Source organism: Perca flavescens, chromosome 18 (assembly GCF_004354835.1).
Source record: "Perca flavescens isolate YP-PL-M2 chromosome 18, PFLA_1.0, whole genome shotgun sequence".
In the NCBI taxonomy this organism is placed as follows: domain Eukaryota; kingdom Metazoa; phylum Chordata; class Actinopteri; order Perciformes; family Percidae; genus Perca; species Perca flavescens.
The window spans coordinates 27,604,879-27,625,526 of NC_041348.1; the positions used below are offsets into that span (position 1 = coordinate 27,604,879).

The window sequence follows — 20,648 nt, forward strand, 5'->3', positions numbered from 1 at the left end:
ATTTTCCAAAGTTAAAGTCTTTTAGTACCAAAATCCCTATTTGTATTTTCTTAAAGAGCTGCAGTGGAGGTAAGTGACACAGAGCTTAAAGCTATATTCTCATTAATGGACTGTACCTGTGGTTTCATGGTTTAAAGCCAAGAAAGCACCACAGAATAGAGTCTGAATAAGTCGGCCTTATTTTAATAGTTGTGGCCATCCTTTGTGTTAGAAAAGTTAGCATTGGACTCCTAGAGTTAAAGACATGTAGGACAAGCATTACATGCTATCAGCCAATTGGACAGGTCTCCAATGAGTGAGTAATAAAATATGTATGTATGTGATGAGTAGTGAGAATTTAAATATGTTAATTAAAAAAAATATTTGGAGGAGAAAACGAATGTGGGGTTGGATCTAAGGTCTGTCCGCTGTAGGCCTTCACTATCTTGAAGGGCTATTTCCTGGTTTAAATTTTCACCAAACATATAGTGCAATGAGGTATTTTTTATGGACATTTTGAGTCATGTATCTTCTCTAAACATGACTAGGCTAAACCTACTGGAGACTGATTTAAATGTATTATAGTGTATACAGTACATTGCTTGTGTTGCTTTTAACAGTGGCCATAATTGTAAAATTGTATTTAGTGGAGTTGCTGTGTTATTATTCTAATATGTTATATGCAACAACATTATTTTAGGGTTGTTTAAGTCTTAAATCATGACATGTTGCTCTGCTTTTCTTTATTTTAGTGATCGGGGACTTTTGGACTTGGTTTGCTTGTGGTGTAGGGTTGGCCTGTGTCATATTGCTCATCTTTATTTTAATCTACGTTCCGCTACAAATGATGTAGGAAGATCTGCGAGGGCTGTCACTTACATTGATCAGAAAACCAAAAGTAATATTTGTTTTTCTTTTTCACAGTATTATCACAATACATGATTATTGAAGGGACAAATTAAATGTGCTGTGTAATGCATGTGGGATCATCTGCAATAACTTGACAACAAAAGGATTGTAGTATTGTTGTGAAGGATTTTAAGCTTTAACTCACTAATATTTTATCTGCAGCACAATACAGGGGTAAAAGATAAAAGAATAACAGATCTGCAGATACATTAAGTGACTGGACTTGAAAAAGATGGAAATCCTTCCAAAAGAGATTTTAATGTAAATGATTCTTGTATTAAGATTGTAAGGGTTACTTCAGAACCCCCCAAAAAGTGTGTGCACAAATATCTGTCAAATTATGATTGCTGCTGCTTTGCTTTTCTCATTAAAATATCAACGTTTTTCCTTCATAAAGAATGAATCAAAGTGATCATAACCGACTTGTGTACCTTGTCTCATTGCTGACGAACAAATGTGATGTATATTCTTATTTCCAAATTGAGGGACATGTTTCATAAGTTTGGCTCACACATTTTTGATTTGGACACCAGGTGGCTGTGGCTCAGTGGTAGAGCAGTCACCTACTAATCAGAAGGTTGGCAGTTCAATCCCTGGCCCTGCAGTCCCATGTTGAAATGTTCTTGGGCGAGACACTGACACCTGAGTTGCACATCGGAGCGTGAATGTTTATCTGATGAGCAGGTGGCACCTTGTACAGCATCCTTGACCACAGCATATGCATGTGTGTGAATGGTTCCTGTACTATGTAAAAGTGCTTTGAGTAGTTGTTAAGATTAGAAAAGCACTAATAAAATACAGTCCATTTACAATACACAAAAGTTTAATGGCTTAGTGTTAAATTATTGATATATTCTAACAGGCAACAATACATTTGGTCTATGCAGTGTGTCCAGATGAGCTGCAAGTTTTGCACAGCCTTGTTCGATGCCCTTCAAACAATATAATACAATTGTTTCACAAGATTATACCTTCTCAGTATTTGCTGCCAGATTTAAGTCTGGAAACATCCAATTGAAAATGTAATCAGCCCAGATTAATAAGCAAACATTTTAGATAATGTCACCTGCCACCTAGTCTCGCTTTGCCAGACCCTCCTCCAAAGCACGCTGTAGAAGGGTCTGGCTACTCCACATAGCATTCGGGGATGGGAGGTAAACATGTTCTGGTTTAATGGCATTTCTTTAAACCAATCAGAATCGTCACGGGCAGCGCTAAACTCCGCACAGAGCCGCTGCAAAATAGTCGTGAGAGAGAAAACTCAGATTGGAGAGATAGTCTAGCTAGCTGTCTGGATTTACTCTGCAGAGTATCAACCATAGTCCTCATAAAGCCACCGAATTTAAAATTCTAACACAAAGAAAGCGGAAAGAATAGGAAAATACATGCATCCAGCGGAATTTCCTGCGGCACCTGAGCAATCCTGGAAGTGGAACGTTGTGGATATAGACTTCCGTCTCACTTCGTAAGCAAATATTAAAACTAGATTCTGTAGAGACAGTTTTAAACAAAGCAGGAGTCAGCAACTGCATGGCCTATTTGTCAGAAAGCAGTTTCGGTTGATAGTCCAAACTTTTTTAACCCCGCCCCTCTGGCAGGAGACTGCGGTCCATCAGGACCAAAACTATGATGGCAGGCTTTTTGCCCCACCTTCAAGTGTGGCCATTTGGAACAGGTATGAACACTTTCCCCTTTAGATGTGGTTGGATAACATGCCTGTTGTACAATCTGGTTAGTTTGAAGCATACTTTGTACCTTTACTGGTCCTTTACTTGCAGTGCCATGACAACACAGCAAATTCGACTCAACTTAAAGGAATACGCCACCGTTTGTTGAAATAGGGTCTACCTTGGCTGTAGGTAGGGGGGCCAACGCACTTTTTGTCTCAGTGCAAGTAATTAGGTTGTTTTTTTGTCTTTTGTTGGCTCACTTTTACTCACAGCATGCTAACCGGCAACATAGGATTCCATTCACTACGCTAAGCTAACTAGCGGCGGCGCTGCCAGTGTTGCACCGGACTAAAACAATGCATGCACAAAAAATGCGTTGGCCCATCTGTCTACAGCTAGGGGAGACCGTGATAAGCCCTATTTCAACAAACGGTGGCGTATCCCTTTAAAACTTAAAAAAGTTTGTTTCCCGCACTCAGCCTGATCTTGCCTCTCTCTCTCCCCTTGATGACAGTTCTGCACTGAGCAGTGGAGGTCTGGAGGAGGGGGATTAGCTAACATGGGGGGTGGGAGTGTGTGTGTGTGTGTGGGGGGGGTGGTGGGGTGTTAAGGTCACGCCTCAGGCCTAAAAAGGCGAAGCAGAATACCAGCGGCAGCGAGCCACTCTAAGAATAACTCGGGGCCTGAGGCTCAGAAACATGGCACGAATGTAACAGTATATTAAGATTCAGACTTTAGTTTGACTAATACAAACTAATAAACTTGATTGATTGATATATTTAGATCTAATAGCAGCATGAAACCACTGTGTATATACTGTAATCACGTTACTCCAGCAGCAACACTGACTGGTAGGATAAAGTTACCTTGAATATCTCTTCCCTCTTTCCCTTCCATCGTCCGTCAGGCCCCGCCGTTGATCTAATTCTGTCCGAGCCGGTAGAGGGAGGGGGCAGGCTGCTCTTTCTACAACCATTGCTCCAAACCAGTGACCACCTTAACTTGGTCTCCGTCTGTCTCCCCTGCCTCATCCACTGGGACGGAAGTCAACTCTCTTTGGACCCATGAAACTTTTTTTTTCGACTTCTGGAACAAGAAAGGAAAATGCACATTAAAGTACTGAGAATGGAAAAAGAGGTGTAGAGTTTCCAGAGGGGGGTCCGGATTTTCCACATATCCTCAGCACCAGCCATACACGAGACGTTGCTAGGTTGGAATTAAACACTGGGATTAAATCGCGCAGAGGAATTGAGGATCTACCAAGAGTATTTGTTTTCATGGCAACTTAATCTGCACAAAGAATTTACTGTTGGAATTTTTCTTTAAAACTATGACTGAAACAGTTGAAGGTAAAGTATTATCACATTAAGGATTCCATTCCAACACTTTATCACATAAAGGGAGCTTTTCATAATGGCGATATGAAGCTCTTGCAGGGCTCCGTATGTTTTGTTTTTGCACTCTGATGTCTAGTGTGTGGAAGAATTTCATGATTGGAAGTATCTAAAAATATGGCGCTATCATGTATCGGCTATTTGTAATGCAACTTTGTGACAGCTAAGTGACAGTGTACAGCGTCGTATACGATCAATCAGCATCAACACTGTGCTTTTTGTTACATGTACATCAAAGCTACTGTAGTTATACAAATATATAAAACATTTTTTTTTACATTTGCTGTGGTTTAATAATGAACTGAGACAAATAGGAGGAGGTGAAGGAGTTGTCACTTAATTTTGGTTGATTAAATGTCTTCTCACAGAGTGGGCATGTGCAGACTGTACTTGATTGGCAGCCCCATCACCTGAATGATGTCTTTTTTTAACGGAAGACATGTCACAGTTGGAAAAACCCTATATTCTCAAAAGTAAATGGAGTTTGGTGATGTGACCATAGCTCTGCCCACCTTCGACTTGACAAGAGAGCTAATCAACCAGTAAGACTAAAAACACCTGTGTGTGGGCAGGCCTCGTTAAGGCTCTGACACACCAACCCGACGGCCGACCTTCGGCAGAAACGGCAGTCGGACTGACTGTGTCCCCGAGTTGGTCAAAAAAGTGCCTCAGAACACACCGAATAACGTACTTGAGCGTACGTTCTGCGTGTGCGAGAGACGTAATAAATCTATATAAAAGAAGGCAGCGCTAATCTGTATTGTCGCCCAAAAAATGAAAACCAGCAGCTGATTGGACGAACACGTCACGTGGGTCTGGCTGCTCCCGGATTTTACAACCGAGCATAATGGCGGCTCGTTCGGAATACGATCTCATATTTTACGAAGATAGTTCACCGAAACGTCATTTTTAGGCGAGAAATAGGCCGTGCAGTTACTCAATCTGTCTTCATTTCAGATTGACAGAGTTCAGTTGAAAAGATTTTCATCAGATTTTGAGAGGCGTTAGTCAGGCTCATCCCGCTCGTCATTTCTGGGTTAGCGCTCCACCAATCGCAAAATTACGAATCCCACTATGGCCACGCCATTTGGCATGGAACACACGGAACAGACTCTAGTCACTGACCTCGCCATACTGTCCGACGGCCGGTTATCGGGTTGGTGTGTCAGGGCCTTTAAAGCTAAGCTGTGGTAGGCAATTTGTTTTTGGTGTCGATGGGCTGAAGTTCCATTACAATCTTTTAGCATATTGTAATTCAAGTGATCTGAAATAAAACTAGACTTCTGCATCTCCTCTTGGCTTTGCTTTCAGGCTTTAGAAAATCCAGCCTCTGACGAGAGACTTTGGCCAATCACAGATCATTTCATAGAGAGAAAACGTTTCTATAGGGTGTTCTGCGATGGAGAGCAGGAAGAGGTCTCACTCTAATTCAAATCCTGGCACATTTCTGCTTTCCAGCTACTGCAGCTTTAATCACAATAACGAGAGATTATCCTTGAGCAAAGAAAAAGTTTTCCTGTGATCACTATTTACATGTCATCACTGTGTTTTCTCATCAAACATGATGTTTTTACAAAATCCACTTGCTAGGTTTTCAAACACATTGTGTAAGGTCTTCATCTGCAGATGTAGTTGGAGATGACAAATGAGAACAACATGACAACTTAACAAACTCCAGCCGCTGATAAAGACCGTGACATTTGGTTGAAAAAGTTAGTGAGTGGAGAGAATGATCTAAGAATGAACTTCCACAACTCACAAGTTATGCTTTCATGGTGTTTGTTTATTACTTAGGAAAGTTTTCTCATATAACGTGTAATTGTCTCATCGTCTCAGGATTTCCAATTGTTGTCATATGATTACCTTTTAATCTCCTTATAACAAGAAAAACAAATGATGGTAAGAGGCTTACGTAGTTTATCCTCTTTAATTTTTATTAAAATCCTCCCTCTGACGGCCAGGACGCTGGAAAAATATAAATATGAGAACTGATTTGAGGTAATAAAGTCCAATTAGTTAAGTAAAGATAACATAATCAGAAATGTTGAGATAATTGATTTGTTATCTCATGATAACAGACGTTAAGAGTTTACTGGAGAATGGCACTTGGCTTTTTGAACATTATTAAAATGTTTTGTTTCATAGCCTGACTTTGCTGTGGAAATATTATATTGCTGTTACTATGGCACTTCTTGCATTTAATTTAAAGACCTTGTTTTCAGTTATTCCGGCTGATTAGACCTCTTCCCGGGACTCTGTTGGTGTGTATAAACTGATTGATTGACATCTTCCTGAGCCTCCGGTTAGCTCTGTTGCACCTGTCAGGGCAGGACACATGACATCTTTATCATTCTTATTGGTTGATACATTTTGTGAAGTAATAAATTCCCATCTATGCTCCGGCCCACCTTTATCCTGGGCAGAAGTCTAATCAGCTAGAATAACTGAAAACACCTTTGTGGGTGTCCAGGGCCTTTAAAAGATTATTCACGTAAAAAAGGCTTTTGAATACATAGCCTAGTTTCTTATGTAGTTTTTGGCAGCAAGTGTGTTTAAACATTATCATGGGAGTTATGACAGGTCAGTCAGGAGTGTTTACAATCCTTTTGCTATGAAAATGGTCCACATTTGGGAAAGTGAGTTGATGTCTTTGAGGCAGTAAGCAGATCAAATATAAATTTGTGACTGCAAAATGGAAATGGAAAATGGTTGTTTTCCAAATATAGATGACAAATCTGTGGCATTTGTGACTTGTTTCTGTATGCCATCCAGACCACGCTCATAGTCATTATTACACCCTAAACTGTAAATGAACAGTTTGCAGTGTCAACGCTGACATTACAGCAGATGCACGGCACCTATGCTAGCTGGAGACATGGAAACAGTGGTTTGAATCCAGCTCCTAATCTGATTAATAGCACCGCCGTGCTCAACCAGCCGGATCGTAAAGGTCTCCGCCGTGCTTAGTTCAGCTCTGTGCACTCATTAAGGAAATATTATGACAACACTTCCCTGTAATCTGACTGAACAGGCAACCACTAGCTCCTAATGACTGCTCCGAGCGGAGCTGTCATGGATACCCAGTGAGAGCAACAACACAAATGTCATCCACAGTGTGGAGACAGGTCAGCCATAAAAGGAGGAATCGTACACGGATGGCTGGTCAAACCATTTAGAGGTTGGTTTTAAAAGGTGGTGGTCAACAGAGCCAAAAAAGGGTTTATTCATGTTTTGATTCCCACTGATTATGTCTAAAAAGTGCTCACCACATATCATCCAAAACCAAAATGAAGAGTAAACAATCTGGACATTTAGAGTTTGATATTTCTTTTTGGCCTGATGTTGGGACCTGAGGAAAAGTCCATCAGTGGTTTATTGCTGTATTATAAGAAGAGAAATTGGTGAGTGGATTATTGCCTTAGTGCAGCCAAACCTGACAAAAGCAGGAACATAAAAACCACAACACAATATTTCACAAGATGGCCACAGAGCAATAATTTGACTTGACAGTACATACAGTAAAAGGTCACACACTCTGCAATATTAAGGACGGCATATTCTACTCATAACGAATTGTATGGAAATCTGATCAAGATATGTTGTGATGACCAAAGTCTTGGATGGACCAGGTGGTATTCTTAGGCAAAATGTGTGGTTTTTGTCTGATGGCAGAATTCATATATACATGATACAGCAGCAGGTTAGGAGAAGTGGATATAAAGGATGACTGGGTTGCAACATTACGTGGTCAAACCTATCCATAAAAGCCTGGAAGAGGAAGCAAAACTCTCTCTACTCAACTACTACTAATGTGTCCTGTGAGCGATTACGCTCCGTTTACTCCAGTACATCTACAGCTAGACAACCGTAGACCGTGCATGGTTGTACTGGGTAGTTCCCAGTGTAACAGGGTGTATAACCACAGCAAGACCTCAGTGAATACCGTAGTTGAACCTGGAAGCCTCCAATCAGACTGGGGTCTGTTGTTTGAATTACATTTGAGTTGTAGTCTTGCTGTTAATGAGTAGGCTACAGGTTTAGAAGAGAAGAATATTAGAAGAAGATGTGACTGTAATCTGTAAGACTTTTTTTATTCAGTAGTTTGAGGAACTTCACAACCCCTTCATTGAGACGGAGCACATTTAAGTCCCGCCCCCCAGCTGCCGACAGCTAGGAAGACAAAAGTCAATACAGACATGAGGACTCAGCAGAGAGAATGGGGAGACTTTGGGATCCCACAGCATCATCACACTAACCTAATATTTCCGATGTAACGTGTCTTTAGCTTTGTAGCAACTCATTTGGCAATGGCTTGAATGTAACGGACGCTCATTAATATCAAAAAGTTACGCGCTAAAGCTTTAATTATGATTACATTTAAAAATTAACAACAGTGAATGATATTCAATAGCTTTTTCTCCCTTCCAAATATGTCTGTGCATTGCTTTATGCTGTTATGTGAACTGCTGATGTCTAATGTATTAGGTTACACAAATTATACAAATATTTGTTGTTGTTTTTGTTTCAAGCAAACATCAGTCTTGGTCAGGGGGGAAAGGTCTTGGTGATGGTGACACTTGATAAAAGTTTAAGGCATATCAAAATCTTCAGTAAGCATCCTCTCAGGAGCTGGAATATTTTTTAATAAACTTCATTGCAGTGTGGTCGGTAGTTGTCAAAATATCTTCAGTACAGGCGGAAAGATGGACATCAGCATGCTAAAGCCATAGTGCAAGTGGTTAAAAGAACAAAAATTCATACAGCAGAGAGGCCATTCTGGGATTTTTTTCTTCATGTTTGTCTCTGAGAAGGATGTTTTGTACTCTTTCTAACTATATATCCTTGAAAAAAAAAAACACATTTACTTACTCAAACCAGCAATCCACTGCCATGACAATCGTCCCACAGCAGCCACCGGCAGGTTTTGTAATGCAGTCACTCATATTTTGAACTGACCTGTTGGAGTAAGAGTAATGAGGTTAGGCAGAGAGAGAGTGTGCATATGTGTGTGTGTGTGTGTGTGTGTGTGTGTGTGTGTGTGTGTGTGTGTGTGTGTGTGCGTGTGCGTGTGTGTGTATGTATGTGCATGTTTAGAGTTCTGCCAAGCTGTTTGAGTCAGCAGTAATGGAGCAAACCTACTGTAGCTGCCAACAGTGAGCTGAAGAGAGTCAACAGGTGGCCTGAGCTTCCCTAACACACCCACAGTGACTTTAGCAACTACAGTGTTTCTGATGTTACCTGACAATCCAAACCATTATCTTGCATCAGTGTTTACAGGCACCAAACTTGTTGTGTCTTACGAAATTGTATTATTGTGAACCTTATAACTCTCATTGTAAAGTAAGTGAAAAAAAAAAAAAAAAAAAAAGATTTCCCGTTTAGTAAAGTGGCTATAATAACAAGACTGTGCAAGACTGAAGGAGGCTGTTGGTAACGTGGTCCGAAATGAAACATTTGACCGGACCATAAATGGTACTTGACTCACTTTCAGCACATTTTCAGGTAGACACTTTCTCCCTTTAAAATGTGTTTCCCCGTGGCATAAAATGTTACTTGAAATATGGATTAAAGTGCTTGAAATGAACACATAGCCTACTGAAAAAGTGCTTATAGCCTACTGAGAAAACTACACTATCTAATGTATTTGCATTTATCAAAAGAGAAAACTAGCCTTGTTTGTTTTCTCGTTTTTCTAAAGCAAATTTTCTATACATTTACTGATGGGTTAATGTAATGCAGGCAGCCGATTACAGCAAAAACGGCTCTAATAAACTCACTGTACCCTACCTGCCCAGTACCAAATAGGAGACAAATACAGCTATCAGCTAAGCTAGCTTGAGAAGAAAGTGGAGCATGTAATGTTAGCACCTAAGCTAAAGAGCCAGACATTTTACTCAGGAGTTGGTGGAGACAAATATAGAGCTAAAATATTGGTCTGTGTCTAATGAATATGTATGCGTAAGGGACTGTTCGTTATTTATTTAAGGGGCCACCGGAGGAGTTTTGGGATCCCTAGTCAAAACAGACTTGACCCTTCAAAATGATTTGAAAAAAAGGCATGACCCTCCCCAGCAATTTATTAATGCCCTATGTGCTAGTTTGCACTTGGCAGAGATGTGCAGACGCCCTTAGATTTATAGCTTGACATACATGCGTTAACCTCGGCTTTCTCATCTTGGGTCAGACCCGTCTGGTAGCGAAGGAGGTTTGAGAATAAGAGCTACAAGGAAAAATATTTTTTTCGTTTTATGAATACAAAAGTTGCATATCGCTCACTGTCTGTTTCACCATTTATACAACCATTTTCTATAATTAGTTTTTTTAGGCTAAGCCATGTCATTCCATTGATTTGTGTTTGATAATTAAGTCCTTCTGATTGTAAATTCTTTAAAAAAATACCACAAAATGCTACAAGAAACAATATCCTCACCACTCTGCAAGAGCTAAACATAGGTTAATACAGCATATGTATCTGGCAGTATACGTGAATAAATAAATTAAACTATTAGTTTTACTTACAGTCAGTGACCAGAAAACATTAACTCCAGTTTATTGGAAGATCATTTGCACCTTATTAACAGCTAATAACAAATCAATTACTTTTTGAAGTTACTCTATTTGAGGGAACCATTATGGCTGTAATTGGATAATCCTGGTCTGCTACAATGGACCTTTTTCACAGCAGACATTTTGACTTGTCATAGTAGGAAAAGCACAGCAGAAATTGATAACCTTAACGATGGCTCAGTTCCATCAAGTGTCCCAGTAAGCTATTTCAGTGAGTCAGCATGCACAATACCAGGACCTCTCCTAAGTGGAATGCAGCCATCATTAATGGGTTTGAATACACTTGTGCTTTTCCTACTATGACATGTCAACATGTCTGCCATGAAAAAGGGTTAGTATTAAAAAAGGATTTAACAATGCAGTGTCTCTTATTGTTTTATTGTTTTATTCTCCAGTTTGACCTTATCGGCCCCCTGCCGACCTGGTGATAGACAGATGGTTTATCCAATCAGCTAACCAGTATTTTCAGACAGCGGTAGCCCTAATTCTGTTAGCTGCTCGCTAATGCTTTTTTCTCTTGGATCCTTCTTTTGGAATATGGACCAGGAACCTGAAACGGGGCCTTTTATTCATAAATTCTTGTTACACAAACGGCAAATATCCTTTACCGAGATGTTGCTTGCTGAGCTACTGAGCTATGCTTTGCCTTCAGCAGCAGGGGCTTGTGGTTGTATTTTCATACGCTTCGTGGATCTGATTGGTTGATTTGGCCCGTCTATCACCAACAAAGGTGATAGACAGATGGTTCATCCAATCAGCTAACCAGTATTTTCGCCCCTTCCCAAAAGTTCTCCAACGGAAAGTTCCCAGATGGATATGCTGAGCAAATTATCTCTCTTGATAGTTTTTTTTAATTGGTACCTGCTGATTTATTGTATTTTATTTCATCAATTGTACTGTTGAGTCTTTTGGTAAATATCAATTTCTTGTTGCTTTCTTGTGATCATTAGAGAGCCCTGATTGTGACGTCCAACTATTTTTCACAGCTCAATATCACAAAGGCTCTCTTAATGTTCATAGAATTATAATGTCGGGAAAACTAAAGCAGAAAAGAAAACATGAGAAGGTTGTCAGTTTGATTTCACTTTATGGTCATTTGTGGTGCTGTTGTAATTGTATTGTGTTCATATTTAGTCTACCGTTATCGATATAAATGAGCAGCTGACAACATTATAACTTTCATAAAGGAAACATTTATTGCAGGACTGTTTTATTAGACTGCATTAGTTTAATCTGTCAATTTACAACAATGCTCTCCTGACAACTACTACTCTACTTCTAATATTAATAACGATAATCATGTTGATAATAACATTAATGGAGTAATATTTATATGTTGATATTTAACCATCAGGTGACACATTGTAAATACCCTGATGTCATTTCCCTGTGTTTGCACAGGGCAGCTCCCAATGTTTTGTGGAAAATGTATTGATATGAAATAATGTGTTGAGTAGTAGAATATTAGGGATAGAGAAATAAGAAGTGTTCTATGGAAGGCCATATATTTATGCCCTGTATCTGACCAGTGTCTTTGCTCCTCAGCGCGGTCATCGACCACCACCACCATGGTCATCGACGGTAAGCATGTAGATGCCGGGTCGGCGTCTTCACGAGGACACAAGAAAACTTTTTCAGATGAGCTCCACTCTACCTTCAGCTCCCCACTAGCCTGGATCTTGGTTCTGGCTCTCATCATTACATGGTCTTGTGTTTTTGTCATCATGTTTGATCTGATGGACTACAAGACCGTTTCAGGTAAGGAGAGGTTTGCTGTTCATTGCGCTTCTCCTTATTGTCCCCTCGGAAACGGATGTATTGTGGAACATTTGTATGCAAATGTACAAACATTATAAATATATTTTTTCATACCTGCTTTTACTCAGCCAGTCAAGTCAGGCAGATTGTGGCTAAGTGTTGGCACACTTTGTCAGATTGGCTCGGTTTTAAGGCCTAGAACTTGGGTGAAAATTAAAACGAGACAAAGCAGTTTTGGGGATGATTTGCCTCAATAACAGCTCAATATTTGTGTGAATTTTTTTTTTAAATCCAGGCTACCAATATGCTGTGCACATGGTGAGATTTATTATTGTAGAGATATAATTTGGTTAGAGATTTTAAGTAGATCAGTTTTCTACGGTCACGTGCCAATTATTGAAGCAATATAATGCATTACTGAGTTCAAAGGGCTTTTGACTGGACTTGCAGATGTAGGTTTGATTTCAGAAGTGGGTGGGTGGGTATGTGTGTGTGTGTGTGTGTGTGTGTGTGTGTCTGTATGTGTGTAATATACACACACATACAGCAAACAGCTGTGGTATAGAGTTAATATAACCTTTGCACATTTCACACATTATCTCCTCTCTCTTTAAGGGTTTAAGTGGAAATCTTGTACACTCTGTCAGCATTTCTTGTAGTCTTCTTGCACTGTTATCAACCCCAGCTCTGAATGCTAAAGTATAAGACGGGATTAATGTGGTTAATGTCAAACATTGGGATTGCAATGTTTCAGCGTAGAGGGTAGGTTATTTTTCAAAGATAGATGTGAAGAATAACATAGTGCCAATAAGGTAGTCTGCTGAGAAGGTGTTCATATGATCAGCAATGTAACAAATGATCAATAATTGTTCAGTTTCTAGAAATTGGATAAATGACTTTTTTGCCTGCACATGTCATGCAAATGTTCTTTTGTATCTTTCCTTTTCCTCGTGTTAGCATGATTATCTTAATCTTAATTATCTTAATATTTTTTGCACAACAAATTTAACTGGTATAAAATGTACTAATTTTCCCATGTTTCTCCGTAGCAGTGGCATTATGTAGTTGCAAGCATTGGATACATTTCTCCTCACAACATTAAAACAAACAATTCTTCCAAAACTTCATTAATTTTGGTTGTGTTCAACTCAACTCAATTTTCTAACCCTAACTTCAACATCTTACTTAATTCCTCCTTCATTTCCTAAACTATTACATGTAATTCTCACTGTAAATCTATAAAATAATAATGCAAGAAACTGGAATACCATAGCAAAACCAAAACATAGCAGTGCATACATTTCCCCTAGACTATAATATTGCTAATAAGATATCATTCATAGTCACAATTTCATCTTGAAACAAAGGAAAAAAAGATCATGAGGACAAATCGATTGATATTAATAGAAATTAGGGTTGCACAATATGAGGAAAATATGCGATATGCGATAACATTGTTGAATATCACGATAAACAGATATTAAAGTGTACTCGGTTCTTCTTATTTCAGTATTCTGCTAAAATGAAACACATTGCTTGTTGAATTTAGAACAAATGAAAGGAAATTGAACCAATTGAACATTGACTTGAATATAAAAGGCAGCACTAAAAAAAGTATGAGTGTGTTTTGTGAGATTTTGCGATATGGTTATTGCGCCAGTTGATATAGTTTCTCTGGACTAGTTTGGAGGACGAAATCGAGTTGAGTAAAAATGTCATACAGTTTAAAATGAAATACATAAAAGCAATTCTAGAAAGGTACAGTAAAGAGGACAGAGGTTGTAACTCATGAGTAGAGATGGTAAAATTATTGACAGGTCGTGTATCATTTTTAAAAAAAAAATATATATATATATATATATATATATATATATATATATATATATATATATATTTTTTTTTAATGAGGTTTTCAGTTAAAGGAGTGCATGGTTGTTTATTTAAAAACAATATATTGAAAACACTTTGAGAAGGGTATGGGCATTTCAAAAAGGGCATAAGACCAGAAAAGCATGTTGTTTCTAAGAGTATTTATTTAAGAATAATCCTTTATTTTGCTTATATTTTTTTTAATTGAAATACTTTGTGTCTTGCTTTTTAAGTATCTTGTTTATTTCTTTTTTTTGTATGTTGTTCGAAATAGAACTATTCATCCAAAACTATTAATTTTTATTGCGATGACGAAAAAAAATAAATAAATAAAAAAACTGATATGTTGTGCAACCCTAATAGAAATATCAACTTCTTTTGTTCTTTCTGACAGTATTAATTACATTTCATGTTTGGTTATAATGTCACAGGCAGTAGTCTCATATGTTTCATTTTAACCCTTGTGTTGTCTTGCCGTTGACCATGAACTTGTTGTCTTTCTGGGTCAAAATTGAAAATTTACCTTTTTTTTCACTTTTTCAACGTTTTTTTTTTTAATTCATGGTCAATAAACCTAATGAATATAATATTATACCTTCATTTTTTTGTAAAAAAGCGGAAATTAAAAATTATTCTGACTAATAGCCAAGATCAGAGTTTTTTTTTTTAAAACCTTTTTTTCAAATGCTATAAATTCAATAAAACACCCAATATTCAATAAAAGTAATCATTTATTTTACCTGTGAAGAACATTGTATGGGTTCCATACAACGTACTGTACATCCATGTGTCGAAGTTATTTTTGGCCAATTTTGTTGAAAAAAACCTACATATCTGATATAAATAAAGTTTAAAACGTGTCACATTTGACCCGAGGTCAACACCAGGGTTAATAGTCATCATGCCATCACAGAAACATTTTAATTTCCCTCCCTCTGCCCCTCTCCTCTCCTCTTTCTGCTTCACCACTCTGTGCTAAAGTTCTTTGCTTATTTCCGCTGTGTCTCTCATCCAACCAGGTCGCCCACCTCCTCTCGTCAGGAAGGTTTTAAAGGATTCAGGCCGTAGAGGCAAGGCACCTTATCTGCTACTAACACCAAAGACCAGAAGCTTTTTTTCTAAAAACTACTAATTACCTAACATTGACTGCTAATATTAGCTATCAATGTTAGAAGCTCCTTCACAGAGTACAGTACCAGCGGCTTTATTTCTGCATCTCTGTCTGATTCTGACTGAGTATTTTAATCAGCTATACAGTAACGTGATGAATGGAGTTTAGTTTGTGTAATAGAAATATTTCTGATGTGTATTTTGTCTTTAGCATGTTTGTCTCCTGTTTTGTATGTTGCATATATTGTGTGTAAAGAGAAAAAAAAAAACATTTTGATTCCGACCAGGAAATTAATAAAAACTTTTAGAATATTTTCTTCAGGTGAGCTTGACTTACTAAAGCCGTCCATGAAGAAGTCTTGTGGGAAAAATAAAGTAAATCAATCTCATCTGAAGTCTTTAAAGTGCATCTTACTGCTATATTTTATTCTGTGGTATTGTTGTTCATTTATTTATTTATTTATTTAATAGGGACAATGCTCATTAATCAACAGCAAAGCAACTGTAAATGAGCCAGATTTAGCTCAGCAGGCTCATTTTCATCTGTTGTCCCTGGCCCTGGTTTGAAAATGGCAACCTAAAAAAAGAATGAAATACAATAAAATGACAATACACATAAAAGCACCACACACAGACCAACATTCAAAAAGGCACGATGCAACAACACAACAAGTAACGAACACGACACAGACTGATCTCATGAAGTGGCGAATGTATGACCCACCAATTAGTACGCCATTATTGGCGTGTTATCAAGACGCATACTCACTTTTTAGCGCGTTTATCAACGCCGTTTGGCCTCCATTGACTTACATTAACTTGCGATTGTTTGTGAATTGACGCTGTAGCGAGTAGTATGAAAGGGCGAAAATCCGCTTAGGGAGGTTGGTCGGGGTGGAGGATGGGTCAAACACAGGACTTTCACCCAGGAGAGCGGGGATCATGTCCCGCGTGTCAACGTTTTGTTTCCACGTTTGTTCTTTTCCTAAACCCAACCCTGTTCTTCTTTTCCTAAACCCAATCCTGTTGTTCTTTTCCTAAACCCAACCCTGTTCTTCTTTTCCTAAACCCAACCTTGTTGTTCTTTTCCTAAACCCAACCCTGTTCTTCTTTTCCTAAACCCAACCCTGTTTGTCTTTTCCTAAACCCAACCTTGTTGTTATTTTCCTAAACCCAACCCTGTTGTTCTTTTCCTAAACCCAACCTTGTTGTTATTTTCCTAAACCCAACCCTGTTGTTCTTTTCCTAAACCCAACCCTGTTGTTCTTTTCCTAAACCCAACCCTGTTGTTCTTTTCCTAAACCCAACCCTGTTGTTCTTTTCCTAAACCCAACCCTGTTCTTCTTTTCCTAAACCCAACCCTGTTGTTATTTTCCTAAACCCAACCCTGTTGTTCTTTTCCTAAACCCAACCTTGTTGTTATTTTCCTAAACCCAACCCTGTTGTTCTTTTCCTAAACCCAACCCTGTTGTTATTTTCCTAAACCCAACCCTGTTCTTCTTTTCCTAAACCCAACCCTGTTTGTCTTTTCCTAAAACCAACCCTGTTCTTCTTTTCCTAAACCCAACCGTAGCCTCCAGATAACACGTAGCCTCGTGATAACATGCCACGTGGCTTTAGAAAGTGGCATGGATGTTTACGCTGTGACGTTGCAGACTGCCGTCCGCTGTATACAGCGTACACATACACGCGGATAGCTCAAAATGCGTACAGATAACATGCCACTTGGCTTTAGGAAAGTGGCGTGTATGTTTACGCGAAGTCATGATGTCATGTTGCATCATCATACAGCAAGCAACATGACAAAACCAATGTGCAGGCAGGCAGCTAAAGTCAACAGGCAGTCAGCAGTCTAATGTGTACATATCTGGTTATCAATAAGCCAGTTCTTCAGCTGACCAGTAAAAGAACGATAAGTATTTTTTTCTACATTTTTCTGTGTTTGCTTTTTGTGTAGCTCTTGTTACATTCAGGGCTTGATAAATCACAAAACATGCTAAATTATTATCTGTGGACAACCCAGTTTAGGTTCATTAATGAACAAATGCATTGGATACAGAGATACTATGTATTACATAATGTCTAAATAAGAAGAAACAATATTTAGTTTCTTTCCTGTCTCACCAACTTGGGTCTACAATGATTCAGATCTGTTCAACTGCCCCGATTCAAAATCAACCATGTTTCAAAAGTGTTTGCACTGGAAACACCGGTCCTCCTTCATCAAACTGTCTTGGAAACAAGTTCATATTCAACTACTGGGAGACTCAGTCTGTTTAACTTGAAGCAAAAATCCCCACTGTAAAAGTGACATTAAAACTTAAATGTGATGAGAAAAAACAATATTCTCATACGTTTAAAAGCATGATCAGAACCCATGAGTAAAAAGTTGATGAAAGAGGATCAATGTGATTTTTTGAAATGCTTTTTGCACAGCAATAATGTAGAAGGCCTTTTGATGTGGTTAAACTGGACGATGGGTGATGCCTGGTGCTAATAGAATATTGATCAATTCCTGAAATCCAGAAGTTCGGCTCCTGTAGCCCCACCACAGTTTAACCATTCGCTCTATGTTTTCTGACATTTCCTCAATGCAGAGGCATATCTGCATTGAGGAAATGTATGGGTAGAAGTTCAGAAACTCTTACTGAAATTGGATATGTTTGGCTTGGTCAAAAGGAACAAGGGAAACAACTTCAATCAGACTAGACTGAGTAACTGAATGAGTGTATTCGTGTCCCTGCTCCACCAGGAGGCCTCACCAAGATCGGCTCAGACCCCATGAAGGTGGTGAACGATGTCGTGGACGAATCGACCAACGTGATGAGTGCAATTGTAAGCTTTGTTGCCAACCTGGTTGCTCCTGAAGACGAAGAAGGTACAGTAGATCTCAACAACAAACATCCAATAAAGCTAGCTACAAAAAGCTGAGCTATTACAGGGTTTGATTAAATTATGACATTACAGTGCTTTTACTCATTCTCCTCTCCTCTCTCTTAGGAACTCTATCTGCAGTGAGAAAAAAAGGTTTGTATTGACAGAAGTTTTTGATGTATTTCCTGTGGCAGTTATCTTTCTGCTGCACATAAGGAGATGAAAAAGCCTTGCTCGCTGCTATGAATGTCTTCTTCATGCTGCAATGCATTACACGTGCTGTTCTTTATACGCATAAAAACAGCTCATGAAGCTGTGCTGCTGTTTTAAAGGAGCAGTGTGTAGGATTTAGGGGGATTGATTGGCAGAAATGGAATATAATATTCATAATTAAGAATCATGTTTTCGGTAGTGTATAATCACCTGAAAATAAGCATTGTTACTTTTGTTAGCTTAGAATGAGTCCTTCATATCTACATAGGGAGCGGGTCTTCTACTACAGACCCCGCCATGTTGCTTTGGACTGAATCCCACTGGGTTAGAATTGGCCAGGCACTTATTCTGGCACGTTCAGGTCCTGTCCCCTGACCAATGGGCTATCCTAACCCAAATCACTCAAGGTCAATGCCTAAACTCAACCCAACCACTAAGTTGCTAAGCAGGTCGGGTCTTGACAAGAAATTCATAATAACGCCACTATGTTGCGCCGCCATCTTTCTACATTAGCCCAGAGCGAACAAACTAAACACTGGCTCTTTTGCGTATTCATGATACCTGAAGGCCACCGTAGGTTCTCTTACACGCTTGAAAAGGAGAGAGATATTCAGCTGGTTGCAATCTGCAACCTCATTGCTAGATACCACTAAGTCCTACACACTGCTCCTTTAAATTTAGTTTAGTTTATTTGTACATTCAATTAATGGATGAACATTCTTAAAGGTCCCATATTATAGAAAATGAGATTTCCTGTTTTTTCTATTATGAAGCATGTCGAAGTGCTACATAAATACTGTGAAAGCATCAAACCGCTCAATCCACAGAGAAATGCACACAGTCCGTATTCAGAAACTGTGCCTTTAAAAGAGCCGTAAGGACTTCCGTACATTTGTGATGTTAAAACTATTCTATATATAGGTAGAAAGCCGCTACAGTACTGTTACAGTCATTCCCCAGCTGCAACGACGGTGCAAAGACGCAGAGAGCACAGATGCGAAAGATAAAAATAAAAAAAAAGTATATATTTATTAAGTTTCGTGAACATTAAAGGATGTACACATATTGTTGTAGAAACCCGAAACACAAGTATGAACCTGAAAATGAGCATGATGTGGGACCTTTAAGATGGATAATGATGCTACTGCAGGAATGTTCTACTTTCATAGACATAAAAATTAATCAAAATTGGGACTGAAAGGATTGTTATTATGGAGTTTCAAGCTGACTTTATGTATTAAACCATCTTAAAGATTCAGGATGGTTGGAGGAGGAGGAGAAAGATAAAGTGGAGGTGAAGATTAAAAAAGCAAAAGGTATTTTATGATGACTATTTTTTTACGAACGTGTGGATTAACTCTAGATAGATATAATCAATCCTGTCCCCCACCCTTTTAACAGTAATGGATGCAGTAAATCACTAGTCAAAGGTATGTGTTAATTATTATTTTGCTGCCCCGATAACTTTTCTTAAAAGAAGCTTGCCTGTTTTTCACTAACTTCATATGATAACTGCTTCCACAGAGCTACTAATCTTCTACTAAAACTGACTTTTACTTATGTGTATTGGCATCCAAACAGTGACGTTTAATCCAGTTTAATCTGTAGTTATGTTGCCAATTTCCGTTTCTGTGTTCTAGGAGAATTTCTACCCTCCCGAAGTAAAGGTATGTAGCTTGTTTTAATTTATTTTTTATTTTTTTACCTGTAATAGGTAGATTGGATGCTCATTTTCTTTTCAAAGCTAACTTCACAAACTAAGCTATTATAATTCGGAGATTACTTCACCAGAATCTGCAGCTCCCCTTGGCTTTACAGAGCTTTATAGTGAGTTTTCATATCATCACTCGGGTTTACACTGGCTGCTGACGGGATTGACTGGGAAGCACCGGACAAGTGATGCCTGACTCCTTTTCGGCACCCATGTTAAGCAATTGTGAAAAAACTACTGTGCATATTCAGTGGGCCACATCCCAGGAGCTTAGAAACGTTTTGGTGTGTGTGCCAGGCGAACAATTATGAGGGTCCGTTTAGGCCATTTATCAAGAAAGCATGCACATACTCCACTTATACCTTACACACGCACATAAAAAGCATGCACATTGCACATACACCACTTTTTCTCACACACGCATAAAAAGCATGCACATACACCACTTTCACCTCACACTCACTACTTTTTCTCCCAAAAGGGTGTGCAAGCTAATATGCAAAGGAAGGTGGTTCACTCCCAGCCCTCTGTAATCTACATTTCAAATTGTCCCTAGGAAAGAAACTGAACCCTCAATTGCTCCTGACACTGCCC

The 20,648-nt window shown here is 38.7% G+C and overlaps 1 protein-coding gene across 1 annotated transcript in view; it reads left to right on the plus strand.

Moving 5' to 3' along the window:
* Positions 1-3,479: 3,479 nt before the first annotated feature.
* LOC114572864 (probable serine/threonine-protein kinase kinX) overlaps positions 3,480-20,648 on the plus strand; it is a 44,934-nt gene continuing 27,765 nt past the window's right edge. Inside the window, exons 1-6 of the mRNA XM_028604644.1 lie at positions 3,480-3,907; positions 12,065-12,277; positions 15,166-15,216; positions 18,009-18,134; positions 18,257-18,283; positions 19,984-20,010. Coding sequence (XP_028460445.1) covers positions 3,889-3,907; positions 12,065-12,277; positions 15,166-15,216; positions 18,009-18,134; positions 18,257-18,283; positions 19,984-20,010 — 463 coding nt within the window. The 5' untranslated portion in view covers positions 3,480-3,888. The remainder of the gene's footprint in view (positions 3,908-12,064; positions 12,278-15,165; positions 15,217-18,008; positions 18,135-18,256; positions 18,284-19,983; positions 20,011-20,648) is intronic.